Raw genomic sequence first — 24,547 nt, 5'->3', positions numbered from 1 at the left:
GACTAAAGGGAGAGTGAGAAGAAATTTCAAGGTGGACCTGAAATTTATCGCAGAGATTGTAGACTATAGAATGAAGCCATAAGAAAAAGATGAGCATATTTGACCCCATAAATAACAATTTTATGTGGCAAAAGGCATATCATCAACAAAATGAAAATGAAAAAGGACAGAGGAAGTATGTGTAGTACATATGACAGACCAAGAGTAAATCTCTCTAAAATGCCAAGCGTGCGTCAACTAATAGGAAAAAAGACAACCTCCCGGAAGTAGAGATAAAAATACACACAAGCAAGTGCAGAAGAAATCCCAATGCTGATGAGAATATTATTAATTATTTGATTATTATTAGAAAGTAATCCAATAGCACCTATTACAAATGTTTTAATCAACTCAATCATATATCACATGACTAATTTTAGTATTCTATACTATTGTAAAATCTCAAAGGTTTCATTCAACTGTTTTGTCTTTTTTCAACTAGATCGTCAGTCCTTTTACAGGTTCCTGTGACTCCTTCTCTTTCTTCTTAGTTCTCTCACTTTCCAATCTCTAATGAAGATTGAATACACTGGCTGAGAACTGTATGTCATCTGACTAATTCGAAGAAAAAATTCTGTAACTTGATAAATTTTCAAGGGGAAACTGGTTTAAATCCAATCACTAAGAAAGTGTGAAAGCCAGACATTGTGGCTCACACCTGTAATCACAGCAGCTGGAGAAGCTGAGATAGGGGGTTCGCTTGAAGCCAGGTGTTCAAGACCAGCCTGGAAAAGACAGCCAGTACCTGTCTCTAGAAAAAAGTAAAACAAGCATTAATTGGATGTAGTGATGCACACCTGTAGTCCTAGCTGCTCAAGAGTCAAAGGTGGGAGGATCACTTGAACCCAGGAGTTCAAGAATACAGTGAGCCACGATCATGTCATTGTACTCCAGCCTGGGAGACAGAGTAAGAAAGTGAAGGACCTTTGGTATTAAAGTTTTGAGTAAAGGTGCTAAGCGAGGGGGCTGAACACGGGCATTAACATCGAATACTTCTTTAGAAAATATTTTAACTCACTACGTCTCTAACCCTCAACCTTTGTAATATCTTCAGTAAAAAAGATAAATGTAGTATTTATTTCATTAAATCAGAAATCACTTCTTCTGTGCTTGGGAGAACTGGGATCAATGTACAATAATGAAAATATTGTATCTGCTTTCCCTATGCTTCAAGGTAATATGTCACTTAATCCCAATGACTGAAATCACTAAGCTATTTAAAGTTAACTGAGTCACCAGTCTGCAGTTTGATTCATTTGAATGCCTTATTTACATCAACATCATCTGACACCCACAGTACTGCAAATAGTTGACAGCTAACTTGGGCTCTTTTTTCAATTCAGAGTAGTTGCAGAAGTTTCTAGGGTGCTTTTCTATCCTGTTGCTATTGGAGTTGAAAAGGATCTCGTTAGTCAGGCCTACTTTCCATAATTGTCAAGAAGAAAGCCATAAAGGCAATAACAGAAAATCGGTTTCAAAACTAGGGATCCCAGAGAGTCTGTATATGTTTTTCATGAACATGTATTACGTTCCAGAAAAATGCAAGAAGAGTTATATTTTGAAATGTTGATGATACTGCTTATTAGCTGATATCTACTCAACTAACTTCTTGATACCAAAATAGCCTCTTTTCCTGGGAACTCATTGACTACAACACCCAAAAATATATACATCCAGAAATCATTTTCTTAAGATCAATTTCCATTTTTATACAAGTACAGAAGTTTGAATAATCTGTCTTTACAAAAAATGAGATTTATTCCACAGAATCCTTAAGGCCTGGAACTAGAAATTTTTGGAGAACCTGGTTTACTCGAAGACAAAATGGCAACATTATAGCTAGAGTAATGAGGACTGTGAGTGTGTGAATGTGTGCATGTGTGTACATGTGAATATGGCAGCAGTCCTTCCAGTTCTCTCTCAGAAGTTGCTCAGGTTGCTGGGCATGGTAGTTCATGCCTGTAATCCCAGTACTTTGGGAGACTGAGAGTGGAGTATTGCCTGAGGCCAAGAGTTCCAGACCAGCTTGGGCAACAAAGGGAGGAGACTCCATCTCTACAAAAAAATGTAAAAAAATTAGCCGGGCATTGTGGTGCATGCCTGTAGTCTCGGCTACTGGGACTGGGGTGGCTGAAGTGGGAGGATCACCTGAGCCTGGCAGTTTGAGGGTGCAGTGAGCTATAATTGTGGCACTGCATTCCTACTGGGCAACAGAGACCCCAACTCAAAAAAAACTGCTACAGTCCTTCTTTCTTTCCCCTCCTTCCTTTCCTCCCTCACTCATTCAAATTAATAGGTAAAGCCAAGCTTTTAAATAGCTCCATGAAAAATTTGCAATAACTTGCAATGAACTTACTTAAGTATCAAAACCCTCATCAAAACCTTTCTTACTTCCATATATTTTAACATTACTCAATTGTCAACTGATGCTTAACACAGCTGCTATGACTTCCCTGCGACACCTACATTTTGTTTCTTGTTTTACTTAGTTAACAACTATTACTTTTCCTATTATTATACAGTAGTTTCTGTGCTGTACACTTTGCTCATAAATTTTTCTCATTTATTCCTCATAACACTCTGTGGTATAGGTATTATTATTATAGGAAAGAAAACAATCTTAAAGAACATAGGCTATTTAGGCTTCATAAATGGTACAGCCAAAATTCAAACCCAGGTCTGTCTGTGACTACCAACATTTTATAATACTCAGCGTTCTATCTGCATTTATGACTGTAGATCACTTTGTTATTGTTTCCGGTTTTATTCCTGCATTAAATGTAAAAACACTTAGCATTTTCGGTGTATTTTCTAAACAGTTGCCCAAATCTACCCCTTCCAGCCACATTCCTCTTTACCTGCTGCCAACGCTCTGTCCTTTACTGTGGGAGTTCACATTCCCACAGAATCTTAGAAAAGAAGCAAAGAGTGGTAAGAAGAATATTGGATTATGTATTAAGTTTTAGCCCAGGGCCCGCACCTAAATTTTGAGTGACCATTTGCAGTTCCTTATCCTCCACTAACATTCCTTTATCCATAACATGATAATGACACATAAATTATTTATATCCCAGGGTTACTGTGGGCATCAGATCAGGTAGGGCATTAAATGTGAAAGTGTCTGAGGAGGATGAGGACTTGGTGAAAACAGTGATCGTCTGTTTGTTTTCCCTGCATCTTCCGCTCAAAAGGTACTGAATCGCAGCTGTTCCAACAATCACACAGTTTTGCATTATGCACTGCACAGTGTCTCAATCAGCTGTGGCAGTGACCATCAGGGACGTTATCTCCCTGGGAGTAGTTGTATTTGAGGACTTTCATGAATGGGGGCCTTGTGAATTCAGGTGGCAAAAAACGGTCATTTGCATTGTAGGGCATGTTGTTTCAGGCTATTAATTGTGGTGCTGCATGTGGAGCTTGTTCTTGTTTTTCTGTGAGACAGTCTGTCTTTAGTGGATCAGTGCTCTCTTACTCCTATGGTTGGAGTGAATTACATTTCTCCCTCTTTCAAAATTTTATTATGGTATTTTATGTTTTAGGTGTCATAAAATCAATCATCTAAGAAAGACTATTCTTTGGTAATAAATCGCTGACAGCAAGGCTTATTATATTGGTAAAAACTCTTTTGATTAGGTTTGTCTCTTTCTAAAATTGTTAAATCAGTGTTCTCCCACTTCATTCCCTGCTTTGGAATTGCACAGTGTACTCTGGATGAAATCTGAAGTAGACTTTTCACAGCAAGGTTGCATGCTGGGTCCTAGGTGCACCCCTCCACCACCAGGTTGCCTGCACGACATCTATGTGAACCCGAGTCATTCTGTGTAATGGGGCACTGTATAATTTTCCTGATTTAGAAGTGCGCCTACTCACTTTGGGTGATCATCTTTATATTCCTGTCATGAGACCATTGCTGTCTCAATTTTCTTTTGTTGGGAACAGATCATATTCTTTTTGGTGAAAGTGCAATAGCTGAGGTGAAAGATTAGACACCTTCCCCTCTGAGGCCACTGGGGAAGTATGTCAAGCCTGGCATTAGGAAATATGAAAGACAAGACATCCATCATGGTGGGGAGGTTGAGTGGGTGAGTGTGCCTGGTAAGTCATACTGCTGGGAGTATTCCTGAGTGTCCTAGGAAGGAAGCAGGAAAGTTAGTCATTCCTTCTCTCAAAAGCGCTCTCCCTTTCTCTCCCTCTCTCTCTTTTTTTTTAGTATAAAAAGCCTAAATTTTTTTCCTCCAAAATAAGAAGAGCAGATGATATGTGCCCCTCCTCCAAACATAGGGACCTAAATTTATCCAGCCAAAGCATTGCTCCTGTCTTAGTGGTTATTGAGAAAAGTTTTATGCTGATAGAATTTAGAAATACTCTGAAAAACTTTCTAGATGTGAAAGTATCCATCACTAACGTTTCCCTTTCTTGTTTTGGAATATTTCCATTTATGATATGCTTTACTATTTAATTTGCCAGTTCTACTAATAAAAGCTTATTTATTTTATCAAAGCTTTCATGTGGATCAAAGTGCTTTAGACACATTGTCTTGTTTTTATCAATACAGCAATGTCATGAGCATGGAACATTATTCCTATCATTTTGCAGATGTAAAAAGTTGACTACACACAGATTCGAAGGTTTGCCTCTAATTACACAGTAGGTGGCTGAATTGAGATTTGAACACAGGCACTGGGTTATCCCAAGTTTACTTAATGAAACAAAATATTTTATTGTGCTCTTAGATGTGACAACATCTGTGTTTTTCTTTCTCCTATTTTTTTTTAATGTAATTAATGGCATCTGGCTGTTATGGCATCTTTCATACACCATTTTTAACATGGAAAATTCATAAAGTATTCTGGTCTTTGCTATTATATTGCCAGTACCAGGCTTCTTATAACATCCTGCTTATGATTAAGGAGCTACTCATGATGAGAGTGATCTAACTGACAAGCTACCGTGTTGAGATGAAAGCTGAAGGCTAAAGCCAAATGTAGCATTTGCTGCTCCTTGGAGCACATGAGCCAACAGTGAAAGCATATTGGCCCCTCATGGAGGCAGCATGTGCTGTAGATTAGAATTCAGAATATGCTGCCTTACCGCTGATATCATCTGAGAAAATGAAATTAATGAGCTACCAAGAAAATGCCACGGGAAGCCAATATCATGATCAGGACAGGTATTTGACCCAAATTACAACACAACAGGACTTTATCCTTCCTGGATTTCGTGTTTTCCTAAGAGATAAACGTACTCTTTATTTTTCTAAACCTGTGCTACATTCCTCCCTTCAAGGTGGTTAAATATTTCAGAGCATGGATGTGCACTTTGTTGTCTCCTTCCAAAGCTCAACAGGACATGTGCCATACTTTTAAAAGGCTCTTACCATATTTTAGCATCTTCCAATAAGACATTGTGATGTAAAACCTGTTACGAATGCTGTAAGGCTGGATACATATAGACTGCCTAAAAACGTATGCTGTCCTCATTACTGAAGAGTTTTCTGTTGCTTATTGGAGTAGGCTTCTGTGTTGGCAACCATCTATTATTTTTTACAGACTTCAAGTAAATGCTTACTCTAACTTAGCAAACTCACTTACATGCTATGTAATAATTATAAGTGGCCAATCATATGTTAGCCAAGTTATTTTAATAGCGCCCACTCTCGCTAATGCCTAAAGAGACTGTGGCTATTTTTTACTCAGAACAAATGTGTAATGCCTTATGAGCGACCTCACTGCAAGGCAGAATAATGCCTCCATTGGCAAACAACCAGTGCCAGTAGCAGTGGGTCCTCTACCTATCATTGGATGTGTCATAATTATTTATTAAACCCTTCGTATGTGGTATGTGCCAGGCACTCTGACAAGCATTGTATCTGAATCCTCTTTTTCCAATCTCATAATGAACCCTATTCTTCCCATTTTACAGACTAGGAAACGGAGCATCAAAACTACTAGTAACTTTCCCAAGGCCAGGAAAGGGCTACATGTCACACTAGTTCTATCTAATTCCAAAGTCCTGGCCATAACTAATATTCATTTCTGGTGGCATATCACAATTCTTTTAAAATGTTGCTAAGAGCTTTTCTAAAGTGTGACAAATAACCATTATATTGTTAAAAAAAAAAAAAAGGTTAAACCTTACAGAAGGGTCAAAATGATTTGATTAAATACAAATTGCTATATATACATATATATATAAAACGCATGCATGAATGCACACGTGTGTGCGTGTGTGCGTATGCACGCACACACACACAGCATCTTTTGCTTGTGATTTTGTTTCCTGCTGGACTCCCAGTAGAAACTAATTTTGTTGATTAAAAACTGGTTGCTGGGAAAGTTGATGTCAAGTTGACCAAAGATAGGATTCTTCCTGCCTCTGGGTCCCTCTCCTTCCATTAGGACATTTGTAATTTCAAATACTTTCTGTGTCCTTTTGATGTGTAAATATCCAGGACTTGGGAGTCTCTCTGTAATATAAACAACAAAGAAGACAGCACCCCTATCTCCTAATTTCTGTGGGAAGGGTAGGGGCCTAACTTTGGTCGGCTCCTTGCTCCAAATTGTAAAACTACCCCCTCTCATAAAAACAGGAGAAAGTTTCTTTACATTTCCTTTGGGTTAAGCTCATTTGCAAGTGCAGTTGGTCTCAAATCCATCCATGCCAGCCCTTGAATACTCCCCAGCCTTTTTGCTTGTTTGTTTTCAGTGAGTTGAGTTCAGGCTGAATTCTGGCCCACCTCTCCTATTGCAGTAGCCTTGACTAAATCTTCCTTTCCTGTTTAACTTCATTCAACGTAATTTTTATACTGACAGACATCACTGCCTTCAGAAAAGCAGGGGGAAAGTGAATAAAAATGATGTGTGATAACTCTCTTTACTTTAACCATGTGCCATTTATTTTTACTCCAGTGTTCCGGAGAATTAAATTTATATGGAAAAAAACATTTCCTATAGCAGCATGTTGCACAATGAAACCCAGCTAGCCATTAGTTCCCAACTCCAGCTGCCCCATCCTGCACCTGAGTGAAGAGCTGGGTTCTCAGTGCTGACTCTGGCCTGGTACTCAGGAGATGCTCTAGATGTTCCCTCAAATGGAACACTCACTGCTACTGTATTTCTGGCTGCAGCCCAAAATCCTTCATTTTACTGCAAAGTGTTGGCTATTATGGGATAATTAAAGTCGCATTTGAATAATTACATAATAAATAACACACATTTAAATGTAGAACAAAATTATTTTCTAATCAAGCTCTAAAAATAGCAAGTAAGATAGTCCTTTAAATGTCTGTGATTACTTAATGAAAAGATGCACCTTGTTCAATATACATATCTTTATTCCTAATGTGGTTAATGGTATCAATGCAATAGAAATCCCTTGATCTTTTCTCAAAATAGCACACTGAAAAACCACTCAAAATTGCATGGTAATTGCAACAAATTTAGCTTAATGAATAGTAATGCATGGAAGGAAATTTTGCCATCAAATTGAAATTTATGACATGGAATTATTTAAATGCACTTAAAAATTCAATTCTATATTTGTGAAGTGTCTGAATTTTAGAGGAAAAACCATCTGCATTCCAAGAAACTAAAAGCCCACCTTTTCTAAAGTAGAGAAAACACTAGCTGTCTCATATTACATGACATAACTTAATCTCTCTGAATCTCCTTAGCTATGACAATGCTTCATAGTTTCATAAAATAGAATAATGTTTGTAAAGGACTAAGAACAATGATGAGCACAGAATAAATCTTCACCAAGTACTACTTATTATTGCTATTTATCACTGCTTACATAACAGGCAACCAACAATTGTCTTTTGAGTGGTTGTACTGATGACCTCACCCCCTGTTTTCCAGCTAAAGAGATGCCACAAAAATGGGTGATCCTTTTCTTACCCTATGACTAACAAGATATTTTATTATTCAATGGAACTTTGCTTTTCCAAGTTTGACAAAAGTTTAATTGATTTTAAAGTAGCCTATTATCCCATTAGCTACCCATCTCCCCTTCCCACTCAGAGAATTGACATAATATTCTTAGCACTGTAAATCTAAGAGGAAATTGTCCTTCCTAAACATGAACCCCAGAAAACAGAAAGCAGTTCCAGTTCTCTTTGTGACAAATGATAAATTAGAGTTATTTATCAGGGAACTCCTACAGCAAAGAGGGTCATTATCCTCATTTAAGATCCTGAATATCAACATAAAACTCACCTTTTTCAAACTTATTTTAAGAAAGGGTTCTATTTGGAAGAGGGCCCCCAAACTACGAGATACTGACATGATTAAAGGCCTTCTTGGAACTTAAGTGACTTTCCAGTCTTGCATTTTGTCAGTTTACTAAATGTATCTAAAATGTAAAATTTCAAAGACATGATTTACAAAAACTTACATTCATGTGAAAAAAGAAGTTTTGGAAAATATGTGTGTGTGTTTATATACATACATAAGTAATACAAATAGTAATAACAGCAAACACTCATATAACACTCTGNTTTTTTTTAGATGGAGTTTTGCTCTTGTTGCCCAGGCTGGAGTGCAATTGCACAATCTAAGCTCACTGCAACCTCTGCCTCCCAGGTTCAGGTGATTCTCCTGCCTTAGCCTCCTGAGTAGATGGGGATTACAGGTACCCTCGACCATGCCCAGCTAATTTTTTGTATTTTTAGTAGAAATGGTTTGGCAACATGTTGGCCAGGCTGGTCTTGAACTCCTGACCTCAGGCGATCCGCCTGCCTTGGCCTCCCAAAGTGCTGGGATTATAGGTGTGAGCTACCCACACCCAGTCATAACACTTATCTTGAGCAAAACATTTTTCTACAACATATTGTTCGTATATTAACTCCAGCAATACATATCTAGGCTCAGAAAAAAATCACAGAAGGTGCAATTGTTTTTCTGATAAAATTTGTGAAAAAAGAGTTACCTATCTCTCACATGTCTAAGCTTCTTAAACTGGGCACTTTAGGCCAACAGTGACATATAACCTTGTTAGCAATAGCTGTTTCAGATTTCTACCTGTCCACTAAGAACTGGGGTTCAATTAGCCCTCTTTGATCACATAGCCAATACTTTGCATTCTGAAGCCCTCCTTTTATAGTCTAAAACTGATTATATGAATGTAAAGCTATCATCCAGTACTAACCGTGCAGGACAGTGTGGCTGTAATCAAGTATAATTGAGTTCCATGTGTTCCCACCCAGGAGGTTGATCCTGATCTAGTTTTAACATGTACAGTTCCTATCAGAATGCCTGAGTAGTTTCATCAGTTGCCCACCATTTTCAGCCAGGAAAAGTAACAGGATTATGTAAAAGGGAAAGTCGTTTGGAATATTCTTTTTGTATAAATGAATCGGTGGAAAAACCACCATTTATGTTCTACTTTATGCCAGACATCGCAATAGATGCCTTCAATATATTCATTAATATAGAACTGAATGTAAACACTTTATATTTTTGCTCCCAGAGCTTAGCAAAGCAGTGGGTTTATAGTGACACTCAATACTTGATCACTGATGAAGGGACAATCCACAAAATATATAACTTCCCTGTTCAATAAGAGTTCTGAGTGGAACCACAAGGTAATTCTCATTTATTGAACATTTGATAAAAAGGAATAATTTACTAGTACTCAAGAAGATGCTAAATTTTTCCTGTTTGTTCCATCAATAGCTTTAGGAAGGTACTAAAGTAAGGAACATGTCACATTTTCAGAGAGAAAGCCATGTTTTTGCAGGTGGGGTGGTCAGGGTGATTAGAAATCTTAAGTAAATTCTTAGGAAGAATGAGGTACCCAGAAGATATGGGCAACACACCTATAAAGGTAGCGCTGCATCTCCTTACAAAGATTTGCTTTCACTTGCCCAAGGACTAGCAAATGTGCATAGAAGATGTGTCTGTTTCAGAATATTTACCTCAGTATGTTAGTTTTATAAAAAGCCAGTATCCCAAAATATAGCCTACTAACATGCTAAATAATTTTTATTAAGACATTTCTAACATCTAATAGCAGCAGCTACAATTATCCAATGTCTAATAACAGCAGCAGCTACGATTGTTGCCTATGTTACAAGCAGGAAAAAGAGATGTAAGAAAACCGGTACATTAGGAAACCATGACCTGCAGGAGGGGCAGACTGCAATGAAACATTCTTCAGATTTAAACAGGATTCAAAACAAAAACGAAAAGAAAAACACAACCCGTCTTCCAAGAAAAAGGTTGCAAAATAGAAAAGCATTGTATAAATTAAGAATTTTATTAGAAGCTGTCACATAAATAGAACCAATTTCCGCAAAAAGACCCACCTCCATAGGAAGCATTAAAGACAGGCATGAAAAAAATGAGGAATTGGACAGAAAAAGCAAATGGAGAAAGAGATTTAACTTCAGAAATTGACAGAGAAACAAGCTTGGCACACATTATCAAGACCAGGGGACATAAGATCACAGGACAGTTTTACAGTGATCCCATTAACACAAAAGAATCTGAAGTTCTTAACAGGGATTGATGAATTTGAAAACCAAGGAGTGAGGAGGGACACACTGAAGGAGAGGACAAAAACTAAAGCAGACTTGCTACAAGAGTGTTAAAGTAGCTATCATTAGATAGAGTCAGTAGCTGGTGTGTTTTGTATTTTGGGCAACAGACTTGGGTGCAGTAGAAAAGAATTAAAATTTACGGAACAAGTCCATGCAGGCAGCAAGACAAACAGGGTTTCTGCTTCATGGAGTTTACCTTCATGTGGGGAGATTCAAGCTATACATTAATGAATGAATAACAAATAGATAAGTAAACATGATTCTCTCAGATAGTGATAGTGTGGTAAAGAAAACGAAGGCAGAAAGATTCCCTGCAGTATGGCTATTAATAAGCTCTTATCACTTTCCATTGTGCCATTGTGTTATATTTAATAAAGCAGACGAAGTCAGGTGAACAACAATGAGAAGATGATGACAAAATGGTTCACCCCTTATTTTCTCTCCTCTCGCCTATCTTCTTCCTCCACTATCTTGTTCTTAGGTCTAGTGTCACCACAGCAAAAGACAGTAAACTAGTTTATGAGGAATGGTTAATCAGATCTGTAAGCAATGGCTCAAAGAACTGGATCATTCAGCTGAGCTCAAGAAGAAAAGAAAAAGTGACAATTTTAAGTGTAATTAGTTACCATGATTCACTAAGTACTCAAGGTAGAAATTCTGCAAGAAGAATATGATAGCCTATACTTAGTAAAAGAGGGATTCAGCAAGTCCTATAATTACGAAGAACTTCAACACTTTTCATCGCTATATTAATACTGTGTTAAATACTGAAAAAATTGACTACCCTCAAAAAAACACTAACAGGGAAAACAAAATCAGTTACACTAACACACACCCCAATGTACAAAGACTAGACTTTGTTACATGGACAATCCATGCTAGAGGATCTCAGAGAAAATGAGATAGAAAAAAGAATGTCCTGATGCAAAAGATGAACACCAGGAATGTTGGGCATGTGAGCACAGAAGAAATGGGGAAGGGAAATTTGAGGGTGGGAAAGCCAGAGAGATGGGACTGATATAATGACAGAAAAGCAACAGCAATGACTTTCTTTTAATGTTGCTAACCAACAGAGAGATTAAGCATCCCAATGAAAACAAAGGCAAGATCTTAGCAAAGGGGTCTAGGATAGTGCCACAATGTGACTATATCTTTCACGACAACCAAGAGGGAATGATTGCAGAGGTCAACGAGCTGAGGGAATTGAATGGATGATTCTGAGAGAGCCGATCACTGTGAATGACAGATGTTTCTGGGGGCTGAGTGTCCTGATTGGCACTGTGGAGCCTAGAGGAAAGAGGACCAGAGCAAATCCAGCCTGGACTCCGGCGCCCTCTCCTGTTGCCAGGTGACTGCCGAGCTCGTCCCATTCCCTGGGCCTCAGCAGCTGCTCTCTACATGCTAGAGTCAGTAGTTACAATCAGTGGGGGAAGTGATACTCAAAACAAGATGCACAATACACATCCCAATTTACTCTAAAGAGCAGATTTACTCTAAAATGGTACTCTTCACATGAATGCAAATTCGTTACTTTCTTGTGACATGAAATTCTCCTGGGATTCTAGCTGACGTCAATAGAGGTGACACCACTGGCAGAGAGTGGTTAGTCCATATCCACCTCACTGATTTTGTTAATGCAAATGAGAGGATTATTATTATTATTATTTTGAGACAAAGTTTCACTTTGTCGCCTAGGCTGAAGAGCAGTGGTGCAATCTCAGCTGACTGCAACCCCTGCCTCCCAGGTTCAAGCAATTCTGCCTCACCCTCCCGAGTAGCTGGGATTACAGGGGCAAATCACTACCCATGGCTAATTTTTGTATTTTTGGCAAAGACAGGGTTTGCCGTGTTGGCCAGGCTGATCTCAAACTCCTGACCTCAAGCGATCTGCCTGCCTCATCTTCCCAAAATGCTGGGATTACAGGAGTGAACCATCATGACCAGCGAAGAATATTATTGAATTTAAACACTACTTTACAAAAAAAATGTGCCTAATGGAAAAAAGCCTAACACTTGAGATTATGAGTATTTAAGCTACGATGAATTTAGGCTAAGATTCATTCATTTTAAGCCACCACTTAATGGTATAATGGCTGCATGGTAATAGAATTTATGTGTTCGTCACATCAGAAGATGCAAACATCATGAAGAAGTAAAATGCTTCAGCTTGAATTTTAGGGAAACATGGCAAGACTCAAATATTTCTCTATTAAATATATCAAGGGCTCTGCCTGCTGTTTGTTTTACTACTGCCATAATACTCTCACTTCCAAAATTCAGAAATACATTACTTAAGGTAATTTGCTGCAGAGTGAGTGGTGGGGGCTTTTTGTCATAGAAAGGTCAAATAATTTTGCACAATGCACTGCAATTTTTTAGCTTTATGATTTTACCATGAGTGACCCAAGGGAAAGCCCATTATACTGTTATACACAAAAAATTATGTTGTGAGCTAATGGAAAGTGAACAGTGAGGTAGCAGCTCTGTATGCTGTGCCCACTGCTTTTTCTGAAATACATAATCTTGGTGTGTTTTGTTTTTAATTTTTTTCAAAAGCTTTGGAAAAATGTATCTATGTAAAAAGCAAGGGTCCTCATTTTACAATAAGCCATTGTATAGTAGGGTAGCCTTCTAGACATAAATGTAAGGCCCTTCTAAGGACTATAACATGCAACAAAGGTTTACAGTAAAGCCAAGGAAGTAAGAAAAAAAGTCGACTAACCTAACCCACCTGAGCTCGGCTCACAGGGGTCAATGTCCTCATCATCGCTGGGACACTCTGCTGAGGCCACGAGGATGTCATCTGTGGTCTGCAAAATAATCACATTCAGTAGATTAATTTAAAGACTCCTAACTGATTCTCTAATCTTTGTCTCACTGCCAAGTGAAACACAATTTGTTTATCAGAAACCAAATTCAATATTTTCCTTTCTAACGACACAGAACTTACATTTTAGATCTTTCATAGAAGTATCTGCCTATTGGTGAAAACTTGATTACACCTTAGTTTACATGAGGACGTAGAAATGGTGACAGCCAACTTGGAGATACCTAACCACTCAAATGCAGATAGAAGCTTTACACAGTATCATACAGAGGTTTAAAACAACCTGGCAGAAACAGATGATTTGAAATTTATTACAGCCTGGAGTGCTACAATGTATGCATCAGTGGGCTTTATGTAGTCCTTGTGCTTGGCTTCTTAAAAGCAGAATAGCCATAACCTTTAGCATACATGACTACATAGAGTTTGATGAATCTTTGAGATATAGCTTGTTATTATAGGGAATACAGATTAAGAATTAGATCTTTCATTGGTAAAAGGCAAGGAAATATAATCCATTTAAGACACTTTTTCATTTTCATTAAGATGTCATACTTGAAGCTCATTTTTATAGTGTACAGATAGTAGGTATTGTTTTCCTCATTGTCCCTCGTCATTATGGTTTCATAATACATGAAAAGTGTATTCGAAGTGGGGGAGGAGAAGAGGTGACAGTTTTCTTTGTGACATTCTAGTTGCTTTATTGCATTTATAGCAAAAAAGGTAACCATCACTGTAATAAAAAGCAGTGTGTAAATCCTAGCAGTTAGTCATATCATCAACACAATGACAAGCATGAAAGGTTGTTCTTTATTGCCACTTACAAGCTGCAGTAAATTCAGCATACATATTGCATGGAATTTGTAAAGGCTTACATCAGAGTTGGCTACTACTAAGGTAAAACAGAGAACCCAAGGTAAACAAATAAAAATATCTCGTTATATCTACTAAGGGCTAAAGAAATTAGAATTGTTCAAACAATGCTCAGAACTGCAACACGGATGCAATACTCATTTCAAAGAAAAAGCAGAAATAGGATATGAGCACTTAACATTAAAGGAATACCTTTAATATTGTCTCAGACTAAAGTATAACTAATTTTTTATGAAAGTTGTGGCAAGGGGTGATGTACTTTTATAGAAAGTATTAATCTTAAAAATCTTTCAAGTGTCTTTAAGAACAAAGAATTTGTTCAGATGCTAATGCTTCACAATATAACTTTAAATAAACAGAAACCTTTCAATAGCATTTGAGGTAGTTTCACGTTACTCAGCTTTTAATTCTTCTGAGACAACTGAGAGACTTTCTGAATTCATGCATTTTGCTGCTCCTGTTTTAGAAAGGGAAATTCAAAATACTGGTTTTCCTGGAAGTGTAATTTTTTTAATTGTTGAATTTATTGACAGTTATTCATAATATTCTCACTTTTTATTCTTCTCTGTGGCATTTGTAGTGCTAACTCCCCTTTCATTCCTGGTATTTGATAATGTGTGGGCTTTTCTTTTTTAAATTATACTTGAAGTTCTGGGATACATGTGAAGAACATGCAGGTTTGTTACATAGGTATACACGTACCATGGTGGTTTGCTGCACCCATCAACCCATCATCTACTTTACGTATTTCTACTAATGCTACCCCTCCCCTAGCCCTCTACCTGACGACAGGCTCCGCTATGTCATGTTCCTCTCACTGTGTCCCTGTGTGCTCATTGTTCAACTTCCACTTATGAGTAAGAACCTGTGGTGGTTGGTTTTCTGTTCCTGTGTTAGTTTGCTAAGAATGGTTTCCAGCTTCAACCATGTCCCTGCAGGGGACATGAACTCATCCTTTTTATGGCTGCATAATATTCCATGGTATATATGTACCACATTTTCTTTATCCAGTCTATCATTGATGGGCATTTTGGTTGGTTCCAAGTCTTTCTATTGTGAGAGTGAAGTGCTGCAATAAATTTGCATGTGCCTGTGTTTTTGTAGTAGACTGATTGATAATACTTTGGGTATATACCAAGTAATGGGATTGCTGGATCAAATGTATTTCTGGTTCTAGATCCTAGAGGAATTACCACACTGTCTTCCACAATGGTTGAACTAATTTATACTCCCACCAACAGTGTAAGAGCATTCCAATTTCTCCACATCCTCTCCAGCATCTGTTGTTTCCTGATTTTTTAATGATCACCATTCTAATTGACATGAGATGCTACCTCATTGCGGTTTTGATTTGCATTTCTCTAATGACCAGTGATGATAAGCTGTTTTTTCATATGTTTGTTGGCTGCATAAATGCTTTCTTTTGAGAAGTGTCTGTTCGTAGCCTTCACCCACTTTTTGATAGGGTTGGTTTTTTCTTGTTAAGTTCCTTATAGATTCTGGATATTAGCCCTTTGTCAGACAGGTAGATTGCAAAAATTTTCTCCCATTCTGTAGGTTGCATGTTCATTCTGATTATAGTTTCTTTTGCTGTGCAGAAGCTCTTTATTTTAAGTAGATCCCATTTGTCAATTGTGGCTTTTGTTGCCATTGCTTTTGGTGTTTTAGTCATGAAGTCTTTGCCCATTCCTATGTCCTGAAGGGTACTGCCTATGTTTTCTTCTAGGGATTTTATGTTTTCAGGTTTTATGTTCCAGTCTTTAATCCATCTTGAGTTAATTTTTGTATAAGGTATAAGGAAGGGGTCCAGTTTCAGTTTTCTGCACATGGATAACCATTTTTTCCCCAAGACCATTTATTAAATAGGGATTCCTTTCCTCGTTGCTTGTCTTTGTCTGGTTTGTCAAAGATCAGATGGTCTTCTCAGAATTAGAAAACAAAACTACTTTAAATTTCATATGGAACCAAAAAAAAAACCCATGTAGCCAAGACAATCCTATGCAAAAAGAACAAAGCAGGAGGCAACATGCTACCTGACTTTAAATTATGCTACAAGACTACAGTAACCAAAACAACATGGTACTGGTACCAAATCAGATATATAGATCAATGGAACAGAACAGAGACCTCAGTGTAACTCTTAATGTCAGTGAAAACTGTTAGCAATTGGCGTAATAATCATGTAGGTATCTTTTTTAAAAGAAAGCTTTAAAGGCAAAGGCCCATTCTCCTTTTGGCATGACTACATCTTGCTGGATAATATCCAAACAGACTTGATAATGATGAGTTATTGGATTATGTGGTCTTGCCAGTCAATTGCTCCAATTTACTCCAAAGCAGATAACCAGCTCTTTTCCTGGGACCAACATCTTTCCAAGTAGTGGAAAGCTACTTTTATTCTCAATTTCAAATTAATTTCAAGGTCACAGGATTATTCCTCATTTTCTCTGTGGAATTTAAAATATGTTGATGACATCAATATAGTTTTGTTGTTCCTTTTGGTGTTTTATTCTTGTTAGAGGGAGGAGGATGTGAATATATGTAAATAAATTCTTTAAACCAATGGCTGTCACATCAGCAGTAATATTGCCCCTTTTTCTTCCTCCACCTGGATGGCAATTGGAATTGTGAGATCTGCTACTATTGATGTCTATTGTTCACTGCTAACCATTCATTTTCCTCCTCCTCCTCTTTTTATGATTTTGTAGAGACAGGGTCTCAACTCAGTCTCACTGTGTCGCACAGGCTGATCTAGAACCCTTGGCCTCAAAAGCAATACTCCTATCTTAGCCTCCTGAAGTGCTGGGATTATAGGAATGAGCTACCACACCATGCCTAAATACTATAAAATACACATGACAGCTTGAAAACAACAAAGAATAATCTAACCTGAAATGTCAATAATGCTAAAGTTGAGAATTCCTGCTCAAAATATTTAAAAACAGTTCTGTGCCTTATTTTTCTCCTAAAAAATTGGATAGCATAATAGTATCTATTGTTACAAGGGTTAAATTAGTACATGAAAAGTACCTAGAAGGGGATCACATTGTAAATATTAAAACTTTCAATATTATTATCAACATTTTCTTCAATATTTCATGAATGTTACACCAGTGTAATGTTTTGTACTATATTTATAAATGTAGATATTAAACTGAAACTTGTACATAGGAATTATTCTTAACTTGAGGGCTCATGTTAGAATTTGTATCAAATTATGGTAGCTATATGGTATTTTGTTCAACCAAGTACCATCTTTTCCTGTCTAGGTTCAAACTCTGACCTTTTCAAAGGCAAATATCAAATATAAACTCTAAAAACTGCTTCTTAAAAAAATTCATGGCTACAACTGTGTGACTCAGTGGGCAGTGTTTCATGCAGACAAAATTATTTAGGCAATGTGAGTTAGGCTTTGTTTTAAAAGCTGACCTATTTTCTTTTGGAACAATTCTACAGCACCAGAAAGTGTGAGAATGTTCTCAGTGATACCTTCCGCAAAACACAATTCCTAAAATAACAAAAGATGTCATACAATGGTACTTCCTATAGCCCTCCTACAGTAGAAAAAGAATAACTACAAATGTGACCATTTTAAAACCATATTTTACTATTTAATATAATTTTCCTGGTATCATGAAATACATTCTTGATTTTCATATATATTTTTCCTCCAGAAATTAAAAACCAGCAACAATCTTGAGAATAAAGGACCTCAAATCAATAAACGGCTTGGCACGAAATCATCATCACAGTATGAAAAATCAGGAAGTAGCTCAAGTTTAGGGGAAAGAAATCAAATTTCACTTTGCGGGCTGAATTAACTGAACAATTTTCTAGCCAAAGCTGTGTCATTTTAATTTAATTCACTGTGTTTGGAGCTGCCTCTCTGTGACTTGCTGTTGAGAGAGTGGTAGAAAGAAACTCAAATGTGTCCCATTAATCAGTTCTATTCTTTAGTATCCTTTCCTGTTGTTTATAACCTTTTTGAGAAAAGAGACAACCTGCTGAAAAAGAAGTGTGTTCAAGCAGAAGCATTAACTTTACATAACAGGCCATTTAGATGAGTGTCTCTAATTGTGCATTTAACCACCCACAGGTGAAAGTGCTATGCTGATCTTGCCTAATTCAGACTAGTCTGTACATGCACATGGTAAGCATCACTTCCTGTTTAAAATGTCTACTAAAATTTAGGTCTTTATACTTTTAGGGAGAAAATGATTTGAATAGAGTTCAAGAAATAAAGGCTCTAAAAGTTAATTCATCATGCTCTGTATTTGAACATCAATATTTTGTAGGGTGTAAGAAATGTGTCATCAGGATCAGGGTAAAAAGAATGTCCGTAATGCCTGGTCAGAAGGTAGACCAACTGATTTAATACTCACGGATATTATATAGAGAGAGCATTTGGTTGGCTGGAATTTAGAGAAACACAGATGTATTTTTGTTATTTTTTTCTCACTTACAGGAAGCCTTTTATTTTTCAACATCATTAATGGTGGAATTTTCTGTATATGCACTTGCTGTCACTTTTAAAAGTATAGCCTAATTGCATAACTATGCGGTAAAAATATATGAGGAAAGCATGAATAAATCCAGTATGTAATATTATATCCCTGCTAAGAATAGCATTCCAAGACTTTATTCCTATGGTAAACAGCTTTCCTGAAGACTAATATATTCTAATGGAGGCACTTACAGAAAACTATACTATAAAGACAAATCTGCTTTGTAAAGTAAAGAGCAAATTCCAATTGTAAAATAGGATGTTCATTGTCAGAATATGATGCCCACAAACCCTTGCTTTATTCTAAAATTTTAATTGAAACTTTATTTCTAAAAGCAATGTGTATCCTGCTGTACATCTAAATTGTCTCAAACAATGACATGAGCATTACATAACATTAGTTAGCCCACTATGTATCTGTTATGACTGATATTTAGACTGCATTGATAGCAACAATTAATGGGTCGAGTACAGTGTCGGCTGAAATATGGTATCTTTGGTTAACTGCTGGACACTTGTTCTTACTGATAATTTTCTCTATGCAAAGCTGCTCTAGAAGAGAGAGCTCTCAAGTGTGGCTTTCATGACTGAATCTAATAGTTTCCCTATAAAATATTTATCACTAGGTGAGTTCCTTGAAAAAAAATTAACAGGATTCAGAATTAGTATCACAAATTCCCAAGTAAGTTAAGTTCCAACCCATTGCACTGATAACCTATGGAGCGAGAAGTTCCTAGGAGGTAAGCGAAGTTACAATTCTCACGAGGAAGAAAAACTGCAGAAAAATAATCATTTTGTAATATGTATATAGGTATATAATTCCCAATTTCTGGTCTATTTGATTAAATCAAATCAGTAAAGAAATGTATCAAATTGGTGGTTTCAGTTAATCACCAATCCTATTAAAGGTACAAGAGGAATTTAGAGACTGCCTAGATCTCATTCTTGTCTCCACTGTCTCAATGAAGTTGCCTCAATTGACATCATAAGATGTCAATTTCATGGCTCACTATTTAATAAACATAAAAATTATAAACTGAAATAGAATATGTGGAGTATGAATTTTACCTCCAGCACATAAATAACAAAGATAGTGAGACCCAATTAGTCAACAATGAATACAAAGTGCCTCATATATGCATAGCATTTTCTGATAGGCATAAAATATGCTCAGTACATATCAAGGTATAATTGGTGGTTCCGACATGCAAACAATTTATTGTTCTGTCTCTGTTCTGAGGCAGATGAACAAATAACTCTTTAATACAAATAAAAATGAAGTCAATTCAAATAGCTTATTTTTCTCAGAATGGAACGATGTTCCTATATCTAGTACTTCATTTAAAATTCACCAACAGCATCCTTATCTGGAATGCAGATGGAGGTACTATTATTCAGAGTGTTATAGTTAAGTGTCTGCTAAAAAAATACTCATCTGTACACTCATTTACCCAATCTGAATGTGGGAACACTGGCTTTCGTGAATATGTAGGGCAAAGCTCAAATATCCCTGAAAACAGCCACTTTCACATTTCTTTAATGTTCTTTTCCAATTGATACCCTAGGCTATTACAAAAAATGACCATAAATCAGCTGTCTGCTTGGGAAAAAGGCAGACTTCAAAGCCATTAAATTTTCTTCAATTTTTTTTTTTCAGCTGTTTAAAATGTATGCGGTAGTTCCAGAACCATCAAAGTGGGTTTGAGCAGAAGAACTCTGTCATGGTAAAGAAATCGTGGCTTACTCAATCTAACATTCATTTTTATGTACATTTGATACTGGTTATCCTAACAGGCAAAACTCAAAGGGAAATATAGGAAAGTGGAAATAGTGTCACAGAAATACACTTTAAGTGAATTGTTGGGAAAAGAATAAAATTAAATTTTTTACTAATCAGGAAATAAAAACATTTTAGCAAACTTATTCAAAATAGAAAACCTATAAATAGGAAACCTGCTGTCAGGGAACTTAAAATTAAATTTATCTTTAAAAAGAACCGTGTTTTTTACTATTTCTTTAAGCTACTGATGACCTCTATGCTCATATTGCATTTGCATTTTTAGCCAAGGCAATGTCAGAGGACTGGCAAAATAATATGAAGTTTATACTTTCAGGAAGCCATGGAACAATCTATTTCTGAATTCTCACTAATCAGAATTTGGGGACATAAGACCTCCAGGGGCTGCTGACAATGGAGTACAGCTGCTGAAATGAGTGATCAATTGTGTTTCCCGTCTGTTGGTTTTGCTTTTGGACCAAGTACTTTCTAAAATAATGTTGGTCATTTTCAAATTAAATAATTACTGAGAAGTGTTTACAAAAGCAAATTTAGGCTTCTAGTTGTATCAGTATGAATATCTAGTCTTATGATGGATTAGTCACACAGGTTGAAATGAAAACGGGTTCTACCTGAATCAATATGAATATCTACTCCTATTAACGAACTGATGGAATAATTAATAGATTAATTAGTCACACAAGTTGAAATCAAATCCTTTTTGATAAAGAGGCCAAAATAAAAACAGACTTTGTGATTGTAAAATGCCCATGATTGATAATTTCAAGCAGCATGACTCCAAAATCCAAGCTTTCATTGTTGCCATGTTAGAGAATGAAAACATGTTTTAGTTAAGCAGTCGTATATCTTTTTGTACTGAGCCAGGTCTTACAGATCATTAATCTAAGCTCTTCATTTTACCTATTGAGAAACTAAAAGTAGAAAATTAATTTTTTGGCAACAGTTATACTGCTGGTTAATGGCAAATCTATGAGATTATCCAATGCCCAGTGGACTATGTTTATCTATTATCCCAGATGACTTCTATTCTCCATTCATCTACCCATTCATCTACCTGTCCATCCATCCATCCATCAATCCAAAACCATCTTGTGCCCTAATGAATTTGATGTGATTTACAAAGATACATGTTAAAATAAGTGAAAAGTTTGCAAAGGTAGAGTACTGGATTTTGGGTAAGTAACCACTCAAATCATCCTGAAGACATACACAGAGACAGAGGTGCATAGTCACAGCTACTGCACCATTTGATATGGCAACACATCACGTAACACTAAGAGGGGAGCACAATTAATGCTAGAGTTCAAATTTTACAAATCCTATTATAGAAATTTAAATATTGACATAATTACAGTTATTTTGAAATGGAGTTAACCCAGAAAGTTCTTTATTTACCTGTGGCAATATTTTCTTAAATTATTGTTTTAAAGACCTTAAATACCATGCTCTCAGTCTCTGTATCTAAATGCATAACTAATTTTTTTGGTGATAGAATAAAATGCAAATTATTGAATATTTTTCTGTCATTTTATCCCTTTGGCTTAAAACACTGCAGGCTATACTGGCTACAAAATCCACTCAGTGAACTCTCTGCTCTCTTCTCATTAAGCTACTAATGAAAATATTTCCAACTTCCAAGGTCTCCCTTATTAACTACTGTCTTTACAACATAAGTGCTGAGATATTCATCTTTGTTTCTCTCACACAACAATCATTAGGGTTCTGTCAGATTATTTCTTATTACATCTTGGGAATAAGTACATGAAAGTGATCATTTACTAGCCATATTGGTCATTTCTCCAAAAACAAACACATATTGATCTTCAGTCTTATTAACACGATGACCTTAGAATTGAAGGTTCAAGATCAAAGATGTAGAAAGAGCCATATTTACCTTTGGATAAACAGCCAGTTATTAAAACAAAACAAAACAAAACAAAACAAAACAAAACAAAACAAAACCTTTTCTCTGCTACAGGTAGTACTATGACCAGTATCACCTTGATACATTTTAACTTGGGGGATATATAAGAACTTAATCCCACATGATGCTTGGAGTATAGAACAGCAAGAAGCATGGATGTGGCTGCAAATAATGATGAATTAGTTAACAGAAAGTGTATTTTCTGATTTTGATTTGATTCATGAGTTGAATGCATGCAAGACTCAGTACTGAGTGCCCCCAAATAGGCCAATATCTGAGCAGTACCTCTATGCTTGTATCTATCCAGTGGTGACTGAGAGTAAACATTATCTGGCTCAGATGTCACAGTGTTACCTTGTTCATGTGCTGAGAGGATCCAGTGTTTTCTAGTTCTAGTTAAACTGAAGCTCCAAGCTTCTACAGTTGACTACTGCATTCCTTAGGGTGCACATTGGCTCATTAATACATGTTTAAGATGTTGTACTGCTGAAACACCTCAACTTAATTTATACTATGGTGATCAATAATGCAAAATAAATACTATTCCAGAATTCAAGTCTCAGTTTTGGTTTTCATGAGCAGTACACACCATCTTGGACTGGTTTCTGTGTTCTAAACATAACATATGAATAAATATATATATTATACATTTAAACACATGTATCTGTATATGTAATTAATTCTGTCTCACAGGATGTTAAGGGAGTCAAACTTGATATGTGTGAAGACATGGTGGAAAGTATAAAAGTGCTCACGATGTGGTCTTTATATAAATTATTATTATAGAGAACAAATGGACAGAGGGAGGGAAGCATCACACACGGGGGCCTGTCTCAGGGTGGGGGACCAAAAGAGGGAGAGCATTAGGACAAATATCTAATGCATGCAGGGCTTAAAACTTAGATGATGGGTTGATGCAGCAAACCACCATGGCACATGTATAGCTATGTCACAAACCTGTACGTTCTGCATATGTATCCCAGAACTTAAAGTAAAATGAAAAATATTATAACTAATAAATTATTTTTGTCCCTCACATGACACTACAAAGGAGAGCTCTAGATAGTGCTTGAAGTGGGCAGCCAACTGTCCATTTAACTGAATACATTTTATTTTCATGTCCTGAAGTCCTCTTGTTCCTCAGTTGAATAAGATCTGTATCTCTCACTTACACTAGCCCCTCACATAGATGCTGTTATTGGGCTGCTTCCTATTATGCCAGCATTGGATTCATTTCAGCATTGCTTGTTTAGGGCATATGTGTGGATCTCACTAGTAAACTACAAGGTAGGCAGCACCAATCTATGCCTGGGACTATGATTACCTTTTCTCCAATCCAGATCTCCTGGAGAGCTTAGTGCACAGACTTAGGGATACTTGAGCTCTCTCTAAATTCTAAGTTCTACTCATTAGATTGTGACACGGATTTATTTTTTCACTGCATCCAGAATTTACCACTCTGTTATATCTACAGCAGATAAATGAACAGATAAACAGGAAAAAACACATCACTTAGCAAACAATGCTAATAAAAGGAGAGAAAGAGAAAGTGGGGGGCAGGGTGAGAGACTGATTCTCTAAGCCTAATTCATGCATGACAATGCTCCTTACAATAGGAGTGGTTGTATAGGTAGTTATAATATGACATTTTCAATGGTTTCTGTTCTATGTGAATTAATAATATGCTAAACAACTTCTGTAAGAAAATGAGTAATATTTTCTTAGTGCATTAGACTAGTGGAAGTAATTGCCTTTCCAAATCATCTTGATCTAAAAGCATGAAGACTGCTTAGTGATATGTTTTATTTTATTTCATATGCTGATTTTGGGCAGAGTTTATGTTTTATGCCCCAAGGACATCAATACAGGAATTCACTAGAGTTGATTTAAAATGACATAATCACTCAAAAACCTGGCTTATATTCCTAAAACATCTGCATGAATAAAATTATTTTTATGAAAATAATTACGCTATGGAAAATAATCATGAAAATATAATTTTGTTACAAGTGAGGGATTCATCTTGACCTTAAAAATAGAAGAAA

General features: G+C 36.5%; 1 protein-coding gene across 36 annotated transcripts in view; it reads right to left on the bottom strand.

The window, feature by feature from the left end:
* NRXN1 (neurexin 1) overlaps positions 1-24,547 on the bottom strand; it is a 1,144,745-nt gene that overhangs the window by 11,834 nt on the left and 1,108,364 nt on the right. For 25 of the 36 annotated variants that reach the window (XM_037745697.1, XM_037745699.1, XM_017548539.1 and 22 more), the window contains one exon: positions 13,302-13,389. In XM_037745697.1, the coding sequence (XP_037601625.1) occupies positions 13,302-13,389 (88 nt within the window). The remainder of the gene's footprint in view (positions 1-13,301; positions 13,390-24,547) is intronic. The other 11 variants (XM_037745709.1, XM_017548537.2, XM_017548550.2 and 8 more) reach the window with 1 other exon arrangement.

This window comes from Cebus imitator, unplaced genomic scaffold (assembly GCF_001604975.1).
Source record: "Cebus imitator isolate Cc_AM_T3 unplaced genomic scaffold, Cebus_imitator-1.0 Scaffold209, whole genome shotgun sequence".
Lineage (NCBI taxonomy): Eukaryota > Metazoa > Chordata > Mammalia > Primates > Cebidae > Cebus > Cebus imitator.
Note: the sequence above shows the minus strand (reverse complement) of the source record. Positions and strands in the feature narration are given on the sequence as shown.